We start from the raw sequence: 21,513 nt of genomic DNA, 5'->3' as shown, positions 1-21,513 counted from the left end.
GCTCTTTCCCTGCTGTTTTGATGCTTTTTCACTGCTGTTTTGATGCTTTTTCACTGCTGTTTTGATGCTTTTTCACTGCTGTTTTGACGCTTTCCACTGTTGTTTTGATAGTGTTTTGATGCTTTTTCACTGCTGTTTTGATGCTGTTTCACAGCTGTTCTGATGCTTTTTTGCCGTTTTTTTAAATATAAAAATCTCATGTCAAAAAAAAAAATTCCAAAAAAATCTCACAATGATGACATATAATTCACCGAAACCGTTGAAGCAACCGCATAATATTACGGTGATGTTGAACTCTGAGCGAGAATAGTTCTAAATTTTTAAAACTTTCTTCTGATATTTGTGATTTATTTCAAACAAACTGTATTTCCCATCTACACGGGCATGTATTCCTATTAACGTTATGTAAAGTACATAAATTGTGTGGATTACATAATTTGTGGATGTGATCAATTGCCAGGAACCATTTTATATAACTGAATGTGCAGGTGCAGCATCTAGCTCAATATGTCGAAATGTCACACACATCCATGCCCGTGGGATTCTCATGGGTGACCCCGCTAGTATATATATACTAGCCGAAACCCGTGGAACATCCACGGAAGGGATGATGTGGTGTATGGATAGAGTGTACCATTATGGATGGCATAGGGGATTTGCTTGTCCGAGTAAGAGTTAGGAAGAAAGATGAGAATGAAGAGTGCGTATATGAACAATGATCGCCGACACCGGCACAAATGCATGCTCTGGATTGTCCATTTAGTGGACGGCCTGCTTTCGCCTTCGCCTGTCCAATCAGCGGGCGGCTTGCTTCACCTTCGCCCAACAGACGCCAATACGATGGCGTCGTATCGGCAGTTAATCGGATGCTTTTGGGCCCCAACGTCGGCTAATTCAGATTTTTCGAGTATGGCTGTACGTGATAAACAAAGAGTGCGGTTCGTAGATCGTAAATCCATTTGTGCCGTGGGCATCGGGTCACTGGGTGCGGCGTAAAAGGGATAACAAAGTCGAGTCCTTACGCTATTATTATATAGATATATATAAATAATATATATATATATTGTTGCGAATATGGAATTTGGCCTCCATATCCGCTTGTAAATATTCCCCTATTTTCTCCAATACTCCCCAACTTTCCCCGATCCCCCATTCCCTAGTCCCATTGCATGTAAATAACAATCAGTAGAGCCGACCTTCCCCTTATTCCCCCATTAAATGTCGTGCCCAGGTCCACCGCACCACACGTAGACAACTTTCGGACATCTTCCTAGTTATTCTTATTCTATGTCAGTTAAGGCCTCGTCTCCATTAATTATGACTCTTCGTTGCACCAGAATGTGATTATATGGCATCAGTAGTGAGTTTAGGACCTTTCCCATACCTCCTTCCATCTTCTTCCCCAACAATTACAACAACAACAGAGGAGATGGCGGCGGAGCGGGGGAGGATGCGTCCTCCCACCGGCTCGATTAGCTCCAGACCATGCGCTCCACGGGGTTACCACGAAGGGGCTCCTTGTCAGCTCCTCGTCAAGGGCGGAGCCTGGTAAACCCCCCGCACGCACCCAATGAGAAGCAACGTGCCGATTCCACGAGGCGGAGCTAACGAGCCGAGGGCGTGTCACTCCCCGCCGGATATACGCGGCCACGCGCCGGATGTGACGAGAGATGCGCACCCAGCTTGGAGAAGGAAAGCCACCTGCGAGCGCTGAGTCAGATGCGCCCCCAGCTTGAGCAGACAAGACGCCATCCGAGCGCTGCGACCTCCCCGCATCTCTGGACCGGACCGAGTCGATTCTGACCTTTGAGCCCAGGTGCACCTGGAGCCATCGCTACCCGCCTTTCCTAGCCATCAAACCCCCGTGTGAGTCAGCCGTTGTCCCGTGTGTCTGTCGTCTGTCCGGGGTTAATATAAGAGTGTGTCTAAGTGCCTGTCTTCCTGTAATATACCTCTAGCCCCTGTAATCTAACCTTTTCCGTACGAATATACTTGAGAATCGAAACATTGGTGTCGTATTGTGTTATTGTAATCCAGCCGGGTGTCTTCTTTTTCTTATTGAGCCAGCGTGGCGCGGCTTCGTCAACGTCGAGTATAATCGGTAACTTGTGCAGACGTGGTCATACCAAAACCGCTCGGTAAACTAACATCTAAGCCACGTCTGTAACAATTGGTGTCGAGGAGTGAGATTCGGACCCGGGACTAAATTAGTTAGGCCCAAATTTTGGGAGGGAAAATCGAGCCGGAGCGCGTACGGCGCTCGACCAAATCGATCCGGAGCGCGGTCCCGCGGTTACTGCGCTCGACGAAATTATAACGGCGAAATTTCGAATTTGTGTTACGAAACTCGAATTTTGAAAGTCGCGCCATGGCGGATCAAGACGGCTGGGGTCCGGTAGGGGAGAGTGAAGCAGGGTCGGTCCAGGACCAAATTGAGGGACATGAGGGACATGAGGAGAGCGAAACAGCGAGGGTAGCAGGCACGCAAAATGGCGCCTCGCAAGAGCGCGCGGTAGCCGAGCCCGCTGTATCAACGGGCTTTAACATGCAGCCGATTGACATGCAGGCCCTCATTGCGCAGTTACAGGCAGCTGTACAGATGAGTATGGAGAGCCAAATTGAGCGATTTAGTGAGCGGTTGAGTAATAAAATGGAGGCTCAGAGTGAGCAAATCGAAGCAACAATAAACGGAATGAGGGCCGATAGGAAGGAAAGGGAGCAGAGGGACAGAGACCGCAAGTTGGGCGAAAGGGTCCCAGGGGTGCACAAGGAAGTAACGCGGGTCGAAAAGCGCTGGTTGAGCGAAGCGGAGGAAAGCACGGGTACAATGACGGGGGTAGAAAATAGAATGGCTGCCCAGGAGAATCAGATAGAGGGAGTGAAAAATGGGTTAGAGGGGTTAGAAAACACCATGGAAGGCAAATTGAGGGACATGAGGGACCAAGCGGAAAGGGAAGTTAACCAAATGGGGCAGCAGATAGAGGGGGTCAGAATGGGGGTAGAAACCAAACTGGATGCTCACAGGGAGGAAATGGAGCAGATGAGGGTGGCATCTGGGCAGGAGATGCAAGTGATGGGAGAGGAGATCAGAAGAGGAGTGAGTGAGGAGGTCGGAGGAGTGCGCGAGGAGGTGAGGCACTGTAAGGAGCACATGGAGAAGGAGGTGAGAAAGGGGACTGTAAAGTTACAGGGGGGCATAGAGGTCCTGACGCAGGAGGTGGAGCAGCTAACAGAGGGACAAAAAGAACTAACGGACCAGGTAAAGAAGAACACAGCGGTAATAGAGGGTTTAAAATCGACACAGAAGGAGATGAAAAAGGACGTAGGGGTAATTAAAAAAGAGTGCCAGACGGTGCATGAGGACCTGACGAGGAAAATGGACGAGGTGATAGAGGTAATGGAGACGAAGGACCGGCAGGTGAGGACGCACCTGGAAACGGTCAAGGTAGCCTTAGAGGACGAGCTGGAGGAGACGTACCGGGGAATAAAAGAGGTGAGGCACAAATTAGAAGAAGTGGAAGAAGGGGTGAGCGAAATTAAGAAGCGACGGAGAGGGGATAACAAAGAGATAAAAGAGGAGATAAAAGAATTGGTCCAAAGTCTGTGTTTGGATCGTGATGTGCTCGTTAACCGGATGAGGGATTCGCAGGTGATGGAGGAGAAGCGAAGAGGAAGAGGACCCGGTGTAAGTGGTGACCAATATGGTCGTGCGTATGATGCGCCAGGTGATTTAAGAGGCTTGGGGGTCGAGATAGACCCGGGTGTTCGTGAGAGGCCGTTGGTGAAGTGTGCGACAGGTCTGGTGTGCGAAAATGGAGGTGTGCGAGAAAGTCCGACTCTGGGGTGTGTGAGGAAAAAGTGTGTGCCAAGGAGTGAGGGTGTTGGCGAGAATGAGTCGGTCGTAGCGCGTGTGCGAGGGAGCACATGGAAGCGTGCTGTGGTGAGTGTTACAGAGGGTGTGACGGGAGAGTGTGCGCGAGGAAGGTGTGTGACGGACAGGTGCATGGGGAAAGAGTGCGCTGTCAAAGGCAAGGAAGAATGCACACCTGTGGTGAGTGTTACAGAGGGTGTAACTGGAGAGTGTGCGCGAGAAAGGTGTGTGACGGACAGGTGCATGGGGAAAGAGTGCGCTGTCAGAAGTAAGGAAGAGTGTCCACCTGTGGTGAGTGTTACAGAGGGTGTAACGGGAGAGTGTGCGCGAGAAAGGTGTGTGACGGACAGGTGCATGGGGAAAGAGTGCGCTGTCAGAAGTAAGGAAGAGTGTCCACCTGTGGTGAGTGTTACAGAGGGTGTAACGGGAGAGTGTGCGCGAGAAAGGTGTGTAACGGACAGGTGCATGGGGAAAGAGTGCGCTGTCAAGAGTAAGGGTGAGTGCTCTGTCAGGAATGGAGGTGAAAGTAGTGAGAGTGACATGGAGCGTGAGTTAGTTGTGACAGGTGAGCGAGGATGTACACCTGGGATGGAAGGATGCACACCTGGAATGGTAGAGCGTGAGTGGGAATGCACGCTGGAGTTGGTGGTGAGGCACGTGGTTGGGTGTGCGAATGAGGGCACACCTGTGATTGTCACAGAGGAGGTGACCGAGGAGGGGGCGCGAAGAGGTGTTTTGGTGAGGTGTGCTACCAACGAATGTGTGCCAAAGTGTTCGGTGGTCAGGTGTGTGACCAAGGCTGTGAGTGGAATGGGTGTGCCTGGGTGTGTAAGGAACGGTACGAGGAGCATGGGCACAGCTGGATGTGTGAGCAAGGAACGGGCTGCGGGGTGTAAGCGTCCAGGTGAAGCATCGACGTTACACGGGTTAGAGGTTAGAGCGACTTTTAGCCGAAGCAGGCCCTCGGTGCGTGCCGGGCCTCGCTTTGAACGGCCGCGTCCAGGCTCCACTAGGCGGAGCTGGCAGCCCGATAGAAAGGGTCGTCATGGCGACCACCTTTTGTTGAGGCATTCCGGCAGGTCGAGATCGGGACATTGGATGGCTCCACGCCGAGGTGATGCGTGGGATCTCGGCCCGGGTAAGCCCCCGTCCCTGCACCGAGTGCCGGACGCATCCAGCCGCTGGCACAAAACAACCAGCATCCATTGCTTGGCTTTACGAAGCCGGGCTTTGGACAGGGATTGGCGCACCGAGAGGTATTAGTGAGTAGACTGGGTGATGAGGTTAGTGTTTTGGACCCAAAATTAGAGAAAAGCAAAATTTGATGATTGGCAAGGGATTGGCAGTAGTGATTGGCAGATGATGGGCAGTGATTGGAAAATTTTTGAATTGTTGGATTTGGACGAGCGAAATTGGTAGTGAGAGACCCCCGATGTGGTGGGATGGCAAAACCACCATCCTTCCCATATAGGGGGGCAAAGGAGCAATAGTTTATGGGGTGTATGGCAGTGAAAACTAGCCCGGGTGGGTTAGGATATTGTGTGTAGGGATCTAGAAGAGATTGACATTAGGTAACGTTAAGTTTAGTTAGTGACTGATACCTGTAGTGGGGACGCAGGTAGATTAGTATGGATGATAATGACGAGGGAGCGCAATAGTTTAAAGGGACGACTGGGAAGCGCAAGTTTCAGAAGGGAGTAGTTAGCTGAGATGATGCCGTGTGTGTGTGAGAATTGAACAGGTGTGATTGCACAGGTGTGCAACTGGACAGGTGTGTGGAGCAGTGTATGAGTAGTGAGTGTGTGGATCAGCGCGAATGCGCTTGGGGAGAGAAGGGTGCAGGTGGCACCAGGTGTGAGAGCACAGGTGTGCAAGTACAGGTGTGTGGAGAGAGTTGGAGTAAGTGGTATGGAGTGGTGTGCGTGGTGCGAAGGTGTGGATGGGGGAAGAGTGGACCCCTTTCACGAGTACCCGGGGCGGGTAGTGTAAGTGTTAGGTAGAGGGTGCAGGTAAATTGTGGTTGGATATTGGCATTTGTGGTGCGGTTGCAGAATGGTGTTGTGGATGGGTGCATTAGTGTTGTGGAAATGGCTGGGCGTGTAGCCTGTTAGTGTGTGTAGTTGGTTGGGCACTCCACCACTGTGAGGATGTCGGCCAGGTGAGGCCGCAGGTGGGCTCTGGGAGCCGGTAGTTGTGAGTGGGTGCCTGAGGATCCCGGGTGTGGATCGGGCAGCCCAGTGCCAGAGAGGGCACGGAGTGGGGAGAGAGCCAGAGGGCCTTCCCCAGGTAGTTAGGTTAGGGTGAGGAGCAGGTAAGCTCGGAGGCAACTGCAGTGGTGGAGGTGTGCAGGTGGGTAGACCCACTGGGAGAGGTACACGCCGCAGCCCAGAAATTGTGCGAGGGCACCGGGAGATGAATCGGGGGAGTGAGACCCCAAATTGAAAAGCACCACAGTTTGGCCAATGGGAATTGGTTTTTAGAACCCATAGTGTAAGAGGGCCAATGGTTTGGCCGAAGAAAGACCCCGGGTAGTGTAAAGTTGTTAAAGTCATTTAGGAAATAGTTAGGATTGAAGAACCTGTCGCACCATACGCAGCCACTTACCTGTGGTGATGATGATGACTCCACACCTGTGTTTTCTTTGTTCTGTGTGCAGGAAATGAGATTGCTGTGGATTTGTGAGACGCATCACGACGTGGATGAGACATTGGGGTGATTCCATCTCTCCCTCCCTAGGAGGGACTGATGATGAATTGGTAATGGCAAATTATGATGTTGAGTTGGAGATGGCAAATTTTGATGAGAGTTGAAAATGGCAAATTTGATTGGTTAGGAGGGAGAGAAGACGAATTTGGTTTATGGGAGGAACGGGGAAGACAGTAGGGATGTTTGTTGATTTGTAAAGTAGATGTTTATGGGTAGTGTTGTGTTTTGTGGATACAGTAAGGGGTAAGGGAGGGGCCATGTAGGTTACCTGGTGGGGGGGGGGGGGGCGTACGATAGGAACGTACCTGTCTCACCTGGTTCCCATGTGCCCCCAGTGTGCATCACCTTACATTGCGTGCACTTTTGCGCCCTTACCACCTTACTCACTTGTCTGCTTCTTTTGTCTCCCACCTCCGAGGATCTGGCTTTGGGGTAGAGAGAGAGGAGAGAGAGGTGCTGGCTGCGCAGTTGTGGGCCTGCACTTTCGCTGTTTGCTGCCGGGATCGATACACCATATGGACCGCAATGTTTGTGGCCACCCACAATGGACCGCAGTTCGTTTGCGGCCAAGCACCACCCGGGGATGGACCTATGGGTCAACGTGGCACCTATGCCATACAGGTGAACCACTTTTAGTTAACACCAAGTGCACCACAAGAAGAGCAAGAGACACCTGCAGGGTTAGGGGTTGTCGAATTTATTTTTATACCAATGAACAATGGTGACTGCACCGGATGGTGCTGACTGTGTGGTGGGGTGGTGCTTTTGATGCTGGGAAAGGGTGCTCTGCACGTTATTAAAGGCCGTCGGCCACAGAGCACTCGTGGGTTGGTGTATCGATGTTGGCAAGCGCGCTCTCTCTATGCATAACATCTGCATGTGTTCCTCCAAAAACAGGTCCTGGATCGTAGTGTAAATAGCAGCGTAGTCTTGTAAATAATGCTCCCTACCGGCTGTATGTTTAGTTTGAGAATTCTTTCCGGATTCGGTTATCCTGTGGGTGTGTTTCTGTGAGGAGAAGGGTGCAACGTCGCAGGGGGACATATTTACTCATTTGTGAATATCTGTAAAACTGTCGCACTCAGGGTAGAGTTAATAGTAGAGGGAACTACATTGCGTGCCACACTAAAGTAGGTAAAAATTTATCGGGTCGGGACGCCCCGAGGGTAGAGAAGGGTGCAATGTTGCGAATATGGAATTTGGCCTCCATATCCGCTTGTAAATATTCCCCTATTTTCTCCAATACTCCCCAACTTTCCCCAATCCCCCATTCCCTAGTCCCATTGCATGTAAATAACAATCAGTAGAGCCGACCTTCCCCTTATTCCCCCATTAAATGTCGTGCCCAGGTCCACCGCACCACACGTAGACAACTTTCGGACATCTTCCTAGTTATTCTTATTCTATGTCAGTTAAGGCCTCGTCTCCATTAATTATGACTCTTCGTTGCACCAGAATGTGATTATATGGCATCAGTAGTGAGTTTAGGACCTTTCCCATACCTCCTTCCATCTTCTTCCCCAACAATTACAACAACAACAGAGGAGATGGCGGCGGAGCGGGGGAGGATGCGTCCTCCCACCGGCTCGATTAGCTCCAGACCATGCGCTCCACGGGGTTACCACGAAGGGGCTCCTTGTCAGCTCCTCGTCAAGGGCGGAGCCTGGTAAACCCCCCGCACGCACCCAATGAGAAGCAACGTGCCGATTCCACGAGGCGGAGCTAACGAGCCGAGGGCGTGTCACTCCCCGCCGGATATACGCGGCCACGCGCCGGATGTGACGAGAGATGCGCACCCAGCTTGGAGAAGGAAAGCCACCTGCGAGCGCTGAGTCAGATGCGCCCCCAGCTTGAGCAGACAAGACGCCATCCGAGCGCTGCGACCTCCCCGCATCTCTGGACCGGACCGAGTCGATTCTGACCTTTGAGCCCAGGTGCACCTGGAGCCATCGCTACCCGCCTTTCCTAGCCATCAAACCCCCGTGTGAGTCAGCCGTTGTCCCGTGTGTCTGTCGTCTGTCCGGGGTTAATATAAGAGTGTGTCTAAGTGCCTGTCTTCCTGTAATATACCTCTAGCCCCTGTAATCTAACCTTTTCCGTACGAATATACTTGAGAATCGAAACATTGGTGTCGTATTGTGTTATTGTAATCCAGCCGGGTGTCTTCTTTTTCTTATTGAGCCAGCGTGGCGCGGCTTCGTCAACGTCGAGTATAATCGGTAACTTGTGCAGACGTGGTCATACCAAAACCGCTCGGTAAACTAACATCTAAGCCACGTCTGTAACAATATATATACTGAAACGCAAAAGAAACTTACCACTTGTTTGAAATGTAATAAAATTGTAACAGTTCAAAATAAAACAAACCAACAATTGCTAATTGAAACATTGGCATTTTATTGATGACATGTCAAGTTTTTGACCAAGATACACCATCTCATCAGTTTGTTCTACAGTACAGAACAGCACAGGGTGCAATGTCAGTCCCCTTTCAATAGCATGTGTGGCCACCATTGTTTTGGATACAGGGATTACAGGCAGTGCATCGTCGGCGTATACTGCCGACCAGTCTTTGGATGGATTGCTGCTGGATTCTGTCCCACTCAGTCCTCAATGTCTGAAGCAGCTTGCCCGTGTCCTGGCCCTGCCAACTACGCATCACCCAAGCTCATCCCACAGGTGCTCTATGGGATTCAGGTCAGGGGAGAGTGCAGGCCACTGCATGGTGTTGATGTTCTCGCCTTGGAGAAATGCAGTGGTAAAGCGAGCAGCATGGGGACGAACGTTGTCATGCTGAAAGGTTCTCAGTTCTGGGTGGTCTAGCAGGAATGGCAGCAGATGAGGTCGCAGGATGTTATCCACATACCGCTGGGCGTTAAGATTCCCATCCACAACCCCCAGTGGCGTCCTGTACCGGCCTGATATGGCGGCCCACACCATCACACTTGGGCCACCCCACCTGTTGGCCTGACGCACGCAACAATCGGCATATCGCTCACCAGTTCTTCTCCAGACACGCTCACGCCCATCAGGACTGTCCACACAGAACCTTGACTCATCGCTGAAAGCGACCTCGTTCCACTGCGCCAAGGTCCACCGCTGATGCTGCTGGCACCATCTCTGTCGGTTGCGGCGATGGGCAGCTGTCATCACGGGGCCTCTGTATGGTCTTCTGGCAGTCAGACCATAGTCATGCAGTCGTCTTCGTGCAGTATCATTGGAGATCCGTGGGTTTGCACGCCCCGGAGTTTCTGCCGCAGTGCGGGCTGCTGGACGGAATCGATCCCGCAGGTGACTTCGGACCACCTGCCTGTCCTGCCTTGCAGTGGTGACTCTTGGCCTCCCTGATTGAGGGCTGTCATCTGCAGAGTTGTGGAGGGTGTCTCTGTCCACCAGGGCCGATATTGTCTGGTGTGAACAGCCAAGGCGACGTGCCACCTCACGGTAGCTCAGTCCGCCTTGCAGCATGCCCAGGGCACGCTGCCGTTGATCCCTTGACAATCGTGGCATGTTGATTGAAATGCCCATTTTGCACTGGCCTTTTTAAAGCCAATATCAAGACATCACGTGCAGCTCATTAAAATCATCCCGTACCCCTTGGCTAATCACTGACAGTCAAAACGGCTGTTCAACAGCTGTGCTATGAAGTGACCATTGAAGGTTCAAGTGACCATCCGTGACCGTTTTGTCTGACAGTGAGGACACTATTGTCCACAAATAAGTTCACACATTTACTACACGCAGTGTTATTGTTGATATTTAAAGGTTTCAAAGGTGGTAAGTTAATTTTGCGTTTCAGTATATATTAATATAAACAGGAATTAAATTCAATGACACACACACAGAACAGACAGACACACACACACACAGATCAACGGCTCTCTGATATGTAATATATATATATATATATATATATAGATATATATATATATATATCTATATTATAATAGCCGTAGATGATTCTGTCTGTCTGTCTGTCTATCTGTTGGGTGTCTGTCCGGGGTGTGGCTTACTCGGTTTGCAGAGTAGCTCCACCCATAGCTCCACCCATTCTGGGAGTGGCTATAAACAAATATCCACCATTTTATTAACTCGCATAGCTTTGAGTCCTGTTTTGTAGGCCCGTGGTGTCTTGCTCTCCCCCAGTTTTATTTCAAATCAAATCCGATAAATCATTTCATTTTTCACAGTCGCTAACATAGTTTTAGACTCGGTTGAAAAAAAACGGGAAGAAAATCCGATGAAAGTTGCCGTTTATAGAACGAAATGAATTCTCAAAGGCCTGTAACTTCAAGGCCATTGAGTCTCTCTCACGCCTTTATCTCCAATCTAACTCACCATATGATTTCATTTTTATCGATGGTTTTACTTTTAGACTCGGTGTCAGCAATAATTGAGAACAATCCACACACGCGGGAAAATGCAGAGATATATTTTTTAAAATCGCGTCATGGTGTATCATACACCGCCCAACATGACACCGACGGCAACGTGTCTATATATCTTAAAAATTCGCTTTTGCTTTTCCGTTATGATATATTACTATTTCGTTTGATGATAGTCGTCACAAAAACGTCAACAATGATGCCGACATATATTTCTTCGTTTTTATTTCATTCAACATATTAGCCGGAAGTAAAATATGTTTCAGGAAATTACCGAGAGATATTTCTTCGTTTTTTTTATTAGTTATGTGCGCATACACTTTAAATAGGTTTATTTGAAATCTTTAATTTTCCACAAACATTCCACACACGCGGGAAAATGCAGAGATATATTTTTTAAAATCGCGTCATGGTGTATCATACACCGCCCAACATGACACCGACGGCAATGTGTCGATATCTATTTTAAATTCGATATATCATTTCATTTTTCACAGTCGCTAACATAGTTTTAGACTCGGTTGAAAAAAAACGAGAAGAAAATCCGATGAAAGTTTCCGTTTATAGAACGAAATGAATTCTCAAATGCCTGTAACTTCAAGGCCATTGAGTCTCTCTCACGCCTTTATCTCCAATCTAACTCACCATATGATTTCATTTTTATCGATGGTTTTAGAGTCGGTGTCAGCAATAATTGAGAACATTCCACACACGCGGGAAAATGCAGATATATTTTTTAAAATCGCGTCATGGTGTATCATACACCGCCTAACATGACACCGACGGCAACGTGTCGATACATATTAAAAATTCGATATATCATTTCATTTTTCACAGTCGCTAACATAGTTTTCGACTCGGTTGAAAAAAAACGGGAAGGAAATCCAATGAAAGTTGCCGTTTATAGAACGAAATGAATTCTCAAACGCCTGTAACTTCAACTTCAAGGCCATTGAGTCTCTCTCACGCCTTTATCTCCAATCTAACTCACCATATGATTTCATTTTTATCGATGGTTTTGGACTCGGTGTCAGCAATAATTGAGAACATTCCACACACGCGGGAAAATGCAGAGATATATTTTTAAAAATCGCGTCATGGTGTATCATACACCGCCCAACATGACACCGACGGCAACGTGTCGATATATATTAAAAATTCGCTTTTGCTTTTCCGTTAAGATATATTACTTTTTCGTTTGATGACAGTCGTCACAAAAACGTCAACAATGATGCCGACATATATTTCTTCGTTTTTATTTAATTCAACATTATTAGCCGGAAGTAAAATATGTTTCAGGAAATTACCGAGAGATATTTCTTCGTTTTTTAAAATTAGTTATGTGCGAATACACTTTAAATAGGTTTATTTGAAATCTTTAATTTTCCACAATATAATTTACTTGCCATTTATCATTTGATGATTACGAGACAAATTCCTCTTGAGGATCGTGACAATTCATGCGCTGCGTGGAAACTTCTATTTCCAAAATGAATGAGACGATCGATGAAGAACGCAGACTTGAACAGGATGCAGCAAGAAAACGAATGAGACGGGCGAACGAGTCCATCGACGAACGTCAATGCAAACTTGCGGGGTCACCCGTGGGAATCCCACGGGCATGGATGTGTGTGACATTTCGACATATTGAGTTAGATGCTGCACATTCATTTTTACAAAATGGTTACTGGCAAGTCATCAGATCCAGAAATGGTGTAAAAACCACCGTTTAGAGGCCATTTTTCCCCGCAAAGCGGGGGTTGGCCTTTTCGGGGACCGTGGTAGTTGTTGTTTTTTTGTCCCCTTTTTGAAGCAATGTTTTACGGCCGGATGCCCTTCCTGACGCCAACCCTTTTTGCCGCCTTCAACGACAAACAGGGAATTACCAGTGAACTGGTACTCAATTAGCCGACCTCGGAAGGATGACAGGCTGAGTCAACCCCCCTGGCATTAATTCGGCGATCGACCGAGATTCGAACCCAGGATCCTAAGCCGGCACCCTAGCCGCTAGCCCAACACCAGAAATGGTGTCATGAACACAATTTATTTACGCACAAGCACAAAAGCAAGACGGGCCGATTTCCGATTCCGACGGGCCGACGGGCGAGACGGGCCGATTTCCGATTCCGACGGGCCGATTTGGAGCAAGAAAAAGAACGAGACGGGAGCAAAAGGAGAGAAACGAGACGGGGAAAGCCGATTGGAGAGGCGAGTGAGGCGCGATTGGAGAGGAGTGTGAGGCGCGATTGGAGAGGAGTGTGAGGCACGATTGGAGAGGAGTGTGAGGCGTGATTGGAGAGGAGTGTGAGGCACGATTGGAGAGGAGTGATTGGAGGGGAGTGTGAGGCACGATTGGAGAGGAGTGTGAGGCACGATTGGAGAGGAGTGTGAGGCGCGATTGGAGAGGAGTGTGAGGCGCGATTGGAGAGGAGTGTGAGGCGCGATTGGAGAGGCGTGTGAAGGAGAGGAGAGGAGTGTGAGGGATTGGAGAGGTGAGGGATTGGAAAGGAGAGGGATGTGAGGGTTTGGAGAGGAGAGGAGTGCTAGGTGGAGAGAGGAGAGTGTCAGGTGGAGACAGGAGAGTGTCAGGTGGAGACAGGAGAGTGTCAGGTGGAGAGGAGTGAGGGGTCACATATTATGTGAAATAAATAAATTGTGTTCATCACACCATTTCTGGATCTGATGACTTGCCAGTAACCATTTTGTAAAAATGAATGTGCAGCATATAACTCAATATGTCGAAATGTCACACACATCCATGCCCGTGGGATTCCCACGGGTGACCCCGCTAGTATATATATATTTATATATATGATGTCAAATCATATGATCATATATATATCATATCAAATGATCCTCATATCTCATATCATACCTCATATTTAACCATCCCACCACCTCACTCTAACCAGCTCATATTTAACCATCCCACCACCTCACTCGAACCACCTCATATTTAACCATCCCATCACCTCACTCTAACCAGCTCATATTTAACCATCCCACCACCTCACTCAAACCACCTCATATTTAACCATCCCACCACCTCACTCTAACCACCTCATATTTAACCATCCCACCACCTCACCCGAACCACTCATATTTAACCATCCCACCATCTCACTCTAACCAGCTCATATTTAACCATCCCACCACCTCACTCTAACCACCTCACTAATCACCAAATCACATATATATATACACAAAGAATTAAGTTAAGCACCCCCCCCGTTTTTTTACAACCTCGCACATTACAAGTTTGTTGTCGTCAAAACTGTGTAATATACCCATGATATTGCTATATTTTCTGGAGAAGTGATATTATGGTCACATAAAAACATAACAATCATGCCGTTTTCAATATTTTATTCTGAATAATTTAAGGTGAAATTTTTTGGGAATTTTAGGCATATTTTCACCTCAATTTAAGTATGGAGCTATAGGTCCATCACGGACAGTGTGGATGACGTTTATGTTTTCTAACGTACAGTCATTGTTCTGAGAAGACCTCTAGCGATCTTTGCGTCAATAACGTGTGTAGGACCCACGTGATCGGATCACTGACTCAACCCTACGTCTCATAGACCCTGTAAGCCGTCGTATGCGTTGCTGTGGCAGGTTGTTCCATTCCCGATGTAATGCACGTTCCAATTCATCCAGATTGGCTATTGGAGGGACCATCTTCGCAATTTGTCGTCCCAACATGTCCCAAACGTGCTCGAGGGGGTTCAACCTGCCACAGCAACGCATACGACGGCTTACAGGGTCTATGAGACGTAGGGTTGAGTCAGTGATCCGATCACGTGGGTCCTACACACGTTATTGACGCAAAGATCGCTAGAGGTCTTCTCAGAACAATGACTGTACGTTAGAAAACATAAACGTCATCCACACTGTCCGTGATGGACCTATAGCTCCATACTTAAATTGAGGTGAAAATATGCCTAAAATTCCCAAAAAAATTTCACCTTAAATTATTCAGAATAAAATATTGAAAACGGCATGATTGTTATGTTTTTATGTGACCATAATATCACTTCTCCAGAAAATATAGCAATATCATGGGTATATTACACTGTTTTGACGACAACAAACTTGTAATGTGCGAGGTTGTAAAAAAACGGGGGGGGTGCTTAACTTAATTCTTTGTGTATATGATCAAATCATATATATATGATCAATATATATATAGCGAGGCGGGGTCACCCGTGGGAATCTCACGGGCATGGATGTGTGTGACATTTCGACATATTGAGTTAGATGCTGCACCTGCACATTCAGTTATATAAAATGGTTACTGGCAATTGATCACATCCACAAATGATGTAATCCACACAATTTATGTACTTTACATAACGTTAATAGGAATACATGCCCGTGTAGATGGGAAATACAGTTTGTTTGAAATAAATCACAAATATCAGAAGAAAGTTTTTAAAATTTAGAACTATTCTCACTCAGAGTTAAACATCACCGTAATATTATGCGGTTGCTTCAACGTTTTCGGTGAATTATATGTCATTGTGAGATTTTTTTGGAATTTTTTTTTTTGAAATGAGATTTCTATATTTAAAAAAACGGCAAAAAAGCATCAGAACAGCTGTGAAACAGCATCAAAACAGCAGTGAAAAAGCATCAAAACACTATCAAAACAACAGTGGAAAGCATCAAAACAGCAGTGAAAAAGCATCAAAACACTATCAAAACAGTGGAAAGTGTCAAAACACAAAAACAACAGTGGAAAGTGTCAAAACAGCAGTGAAAAGGCATCAAAACAGCAGTGAAAAAGCATCAAAACAGCAGTGAAAAAGCATCAAAACAGCAGTGAAAAAGCATCAAAACAGCAGCGAAAAAGCATCAGAACAGCAGTGAAAAAACAGCAGTGAAAAAGCATCAAAACAGCAGTGAAAAAGCATCAAAACAGCAGTAAAAAGCATCAAAACAGCAACAATGGTCCTGTGATTTTTCAATCACCTCAACTAAATGTGTCGGAGTAATTAACTATTTTCCTTCGTGCCCTCCTTTTGTTGCCTGAATGGTGCCACTGCAGGACCTCCGGGTAAACAACATTACGGGTGAAGATTCCACTGTGGCCATTAATTTTTCCCTGTTGGCCATTACTGACTACCTTTACCTTGACATCCTCAAATCGTTTAGCACGCGACAATGCAACATATAATTGGCCATGGCTGAAGACGGGTTCTGGTAAGTAAATCCCAACTTTGTGTAATGTTTGACCTTGACTCTTGTTTATTGAGAAAGAAAATGCCACACGAACTGGAAATTGATGGCGTTTGAGTACGAATGGTAGTGTTGTATCGGAAGGTGCAATACTAATCCTGGGTATAAATGTGCGTATTCCTTTGTGAATGCCAGAAATTATTTCTCCGTCTATTATGTTTGGCAACAATCTTTTAACAACCAATCTTGCACCATTGCACAGTCCCTGTTTCGGATCAAAGTTACGGAGTAACATGATGACAGCACCATCTTTGAGACGAAGTTTGTGCAATGGCATTGCAGAAGGAGTTAATTGATTTAGGAATTCCATGGGATAGTTTAGTGCCTCTTCAGGGTCATCACAGACAATGGAATCAGCGCTGAAGTACGTCTTTTCTTCCCCAGGAAATGCATCCAGTATCTCATCGTTGATCACAAATGTGGATTCATTCTTTGGACACAACACGGCTCGTTGTGCCAGCGCATCATAGTTTGAATGGATTTCGTTCAAATTACCGAAAACAGCCTCTGCTAAAGAAATGTTGTCTTCTACACAGATACGATCAGGCAGTCGTATTAAATCTGAGTCAGGAATTGTTTCCACAGTCCCATTTCCAACCGACAGTAACCATTTTGAGAATTCTTCGTCATCATTAGCTCTCATGTTTGATGTTAAGTTCAGCTGTTTGAACTTTGGCCACAACTTGCTACGCTTGATGCATGTGGCGATGAATGCTGCAGGTGCAGCGCGAGGTACAATGGGCAAAACCTGCCTGAAGTCCCCACCAAGAAGTAAGAGCTTTCCACCAAAAGGAATGTTGTTGCTGGTTACATCCCGGAGACATCGATCAACAGCCGCTAAAGCATATGCTGGAGCCATAGGTGCTTCATCCCAAATGAATAGGTTGGCCTTCCTTAGAGCATCTGCATCTTTACTCGTAGGTGATATGTTGCATGTGGAGTTTTCCAAAATGGGCACTGGCAATTTAAATCGATGGTGCGATGTACAGCCCCGTGCTAGCAATGTTCCTGCAATGCCCGAGTACGCCATTGGAAGAACCTAACGACACTGGCCTCGCAAGATGTGCAGAAGCGTATTATAGAGAAAGGTCTTGCCATTTCCGCTCGGTCCATCAACGAAAAACAACCGGTTGCCTGTGTACTGGTCCCTACAATGAACGGCCTGTAGGACCTCATCTACAATTTGGATTTGGTCATCATTTAGTAGTTGTCTGTTGTTTTCGCCTTTTTCATGTTCATCTCCCGGTACATACTGATAATCATCGCTCGAAAGTTCTTCAACAGTGTCTGGAGGTACTGGTAACTGAAATGCTTCCAAGGTCTGTCCATGTCTCAGGAGGAAGGACTGTATTTCTCGCAATGCCATGAAAATACTCTGTTCCAAGATATGGCCGCTGTGCACAAAATCTTCGCAAAGGTCGTTTTTATATTTTTCCCACAGTGCCGACGTGTCTGTTGGTGTGCAGAATATGCTTAGGGTTGCAAAAAGAGATCTCAATTGTTGTGGCATGGCAAAGATAACTCCATCATCTAAGGACCTGTCCCATTCTGTATCATCTTCTGTTAAATGTAATCTCCTGGCTGCATCCTTGTATGTTTCACAAACTGCTCCATCTATGGTTCTGAGATCTTCAAATGATGTTTTACCAGGGCAGTGCAGCAGGAGTACACGAAGATGAAAGCGCTCAATGTCCATAGGGCTTACCGAAACCATGCGTCCGATAACCTGGTTTGCCTCCCCGGCGTCGAAGTTTCCATGTCTTTCGTCCATCTTCAAATACGTAATATTTTGGAATGTCATGGTACAGATAACTTCGTGCCTCAGGGTCTCTCTGGTTTAACTGAAACCAAGCTGTAAGTGTTGTACCCCTATGTCATACAATGGCTTCTTCCTCGTTACCATCCCTGAACACAACAGTCTGCAATTCAGGTAAGTGTACCGCAAGTCTGGTGTTGGAATAGGACTGTTTGTGCATTTCAAATTCCATCAATCTCCATGCTGCCTCTGGGGCACTGACATATCTGCAGTCCAAATAGGTCTTTATTTCGTCCACCTCCACTCTCCCGCGCTCTCGAATTTCGATGCTGGCACAGTCATGTCCCTTGTACACATATTTAAATAAGTACTTTATACTCTTTATGCTTGCGCAAACCTCAATGTTGATGTGTGCTCTGTACTTCTTCAGTAAATAAGCATTGAATGGGACCACAAATTGGCAATCAACATCGGTTCCATGAACGGTTATGGTGGGTCCATTTGGGGGACACTTGTAAAGGGCATAGCCATCTATGCTCGCAAGTGTCTCTGCAGCATATGCTTTTGGAAAGCCTTTACTGCACACTCCATCTTTCACACAAATTGAATGGCGATTTAAAGTGCCACACGGACCATGTGTCATGTGAGACTTCACCAAGGAATGGATCTCTGGTGACTCATTTGAATTAGGAATTTGTGCGGAAACATTTCTGTCAATGTCTTCGGCGGTACAAATTTTATCTTCTTGGCACAGCATGAGTAATATGTGGGCATGCGGTAGGCCACGCTTCTGATACTCGACGACGTAGAGAAATGCACGTACTTTGCCCAACACGTGCTTCTTCGTTATATCGTCGATTAACTCTTTTAATTTCAGATGAAACACGCGTGCCACTAAATCTGGTCTGCCTTCAGCTCGTTTGTGTTGTCCGATGTTTTCTTGTATCTCTGTCCATTTTGGATTACACGTGAACGTGATGAAAAGATCTGGTTTTCCGAATTTGCGAACAATGGCCATAGCATCTTGGTAGTTCTGCTGCATAGCTCTTGGACTCCCTGCAAAACTCGACGGCAAAATGACGATACGACCGACAGGACGTTGGTTATCAGCAGCAACGTTCTGGACGTGGTCCAGTAGTCCTCTGTATTCCATGGCTCTAAGGGTTTCCTGATTTTGTTTGAAGTATTGCAGTCGATTTGCTTCTGCCTTGCAATATCCGTCGACAACATACTGCTGGAACAATTTCCCCAAAGAATGGATAGTGCTGAATTCATTTTGAATAGCCAGTCGGTAGGCATAGAATTCACGATGAGTTACCTTGTTTCGAACCGCAGTTTGTCGCTGGTGAGGCATGTTTATCATCCATCCAGGCTTGCCATGTGGAAAGAGAATGGGATATGTCATGGGATCAATGTGAGAGGAAAGTGGAGAGAGATTGCGTAAGCCCTGGTCATGCAAATGAACCTGGAAATCCCTGTTTGCAGGTGGTTCACCATCTTGTCCACTAACGAAGACAGCAGCAATTTCATCAGCAGTTGGTATGTTGTAACGTCTTTGGTCGTCTGCATACAGTCGACGAAAATGCATTTTCCAAGGTAGAAGGGAGGCAATCTTCAAGGACAGCTTTCCTGATTTCTTCCTGTTCACGCTCGAACACAGTCTTGTAACATGTGACATAAGGATTAACGTCAGATAGTATGTTGTGCAGTTCTGCCATCAATTCTTGCAAACATCTGTGATTCTCAGGTCGATTCATACGTTCCTTTGTAGCTTGAGCTGTATCCAAAATAAATAATTGTGCAAATTGTGCTTGTTCATGTACATGTGATGGATGTAATGGACCACAGCGATGGTAAATTTGACCGTGGATTTTGAAACAGTACGGTCCATTTCCTGGAGGAGATGAGATCTGAGCACCCATTGATGCAAAAGCTAATGCCGAATTGTAATTCCGGATATTGTCTTGGAAGTTTGCGACATTTTCCATCGTCACCCTGATAAAGTTGTTGCAGTCGAGCAGGTACGGCAAATAGTGGAGGCAATTTAACTTTTCCCTTGGAACAACACAGTGTAAATCCATGCCCTTGTCCTGTTGATTCATTTGTGAAATGGTGTGCAGAACAGTACACACATGGTGACGTCATTGGACCGCAATTATGCTCTTGAACAATATTATTGGATACTTCGGCCGGATTCATTATGGCTGCGGTTGTATATGTTTGCTGAGCACTCCAACGTCTTTGTTGCTCAGCATGCCGTGCGGGTCTGTGTTGGCGTTCATCGACGGTCTCGTTCTCCCTCCTCATCGTTGTTGCAGCAGCATCCTGTGCGAGTCTGTGTTCACGTTCCTCGACTGTCTCGTTCTCCTGTCTCATTCGTTTTCTTGCTGCAACCTGTTCAAGTCTGCATTGACGTTCGTCGACGGACTCGTTCTCCCGTCTCATTCGTTTTCTTGCTGCATCCTGTTCAAGTCTGCATTGACGTTCGACGGCGGACTCGTTCGCCCTTCTCATTCGTTTTCTTGCTGCATCCTGTTCAAGTCTGCGTTCTTCATCGACTGTGTCATTCATTTTGGAAATGGAAGTTTCCACGAAACGCATGAATTGTCACGAGTCAAGAGGAAGTGTCTCGTCATCATCAAATGACAAATTACATTGTGAAAATTAAAGATTTCAAATAAACCTATTTAAAGTGTATGCGCAAATAACTAATAAATAAAAAAACGAAGAAATATCTCTCGGTAATTTCCTGAACCATATTTTACTTCCGGCTAATAATGTTGAATGAAATAAAAACGAAGAAATATATGTCGTTTTGTGGCGACTGTCATCAAAAGTAAAAGTAATATATCTTAACGGAAAAGAAAAAGCGAATTTTAAATATATGTCGACTGTTATTTTAGGCGGTGTATTTTCGTTTATCATCATGGCGCGATTTAAAAATATATATCTCTGCATTTTCCTCTCCAATACCTCCTCACACTTTACACACACACCGGCCCATGTTTACATATACACACACACACACACACACATATATACACCCACACACATATACACATACACATACACACACACACACACACACACACACACACACACACACACACACACACACACACATATACACATATACACATATGTATACACATATGTATACACATATGTATCCACATATACACATATATACATGTGAAGAAACAGCTCTTCGTTTGGTGAAGAAGTCCACAAATAGCCTGAAAATGACGCAGTTTTTTATTAAAGCCAACTTATACAGATCCGGAGGAGACAGACGTCTACAGCAAGCTACAGCAAGAACATGCCACGTCAAGCCTTCCTGAAAACGCATTGATTCTCATTCACTTATATACGAATACGATTATCAGAAAATCTCCGAGAGAACGAAGCGACTGGCGAGAGTCCCTCCCACCGTTATCATTCGGGGGAGTCAGCCCTTCCTTATCATTTGGACCAAATGTTTCTCTGGGCTCCGAGAAAACAGAAATGTAACTCACAAAGAGGAGAGTGTATGCTTAGCCAAACAAACCCATATA

The 21,513-nt window shown here is 46.5% G+C and overlaps 1 protein-coding gene across 1 annotated transcript; it reads right to left on the bottom strand.

Moving 5' to 3' along the window:
* Positions 1-278: 278 nt before the first annotated feature.
* On the bottom strand, positions 279-19,547 carry LOC144894182 (uncharacterized). Its single transcript, XM_078786272.1, is given in 3 exon segments — positions 279-296; positions 16,097-17,401; positions 18,081-19,547. Coding segments are annotated over 3 exon segments (2,790 nt in total).
* Between the last annotated feature and the right edge of the window lie 1,966 nt (positions 19,548-21,513).

The sequence above is a fragment of the Myxine glutinosa genome, chromosome 11 (assembly GCF_964187855.1).
Source record: "Myxine glutinosa chromosome 11, kmMyxGlut1.1, whole genome shotgun sequence".
Lineage (NCBI taxonomy): Eukaryota > Metazoa > Chordata > Myxini > Myxiniformes > Myxinidae > Myxine > Myxine glutinosa.
This window is presented reverse-complemented; position numbering and strand designations above follow the sequence as displayed.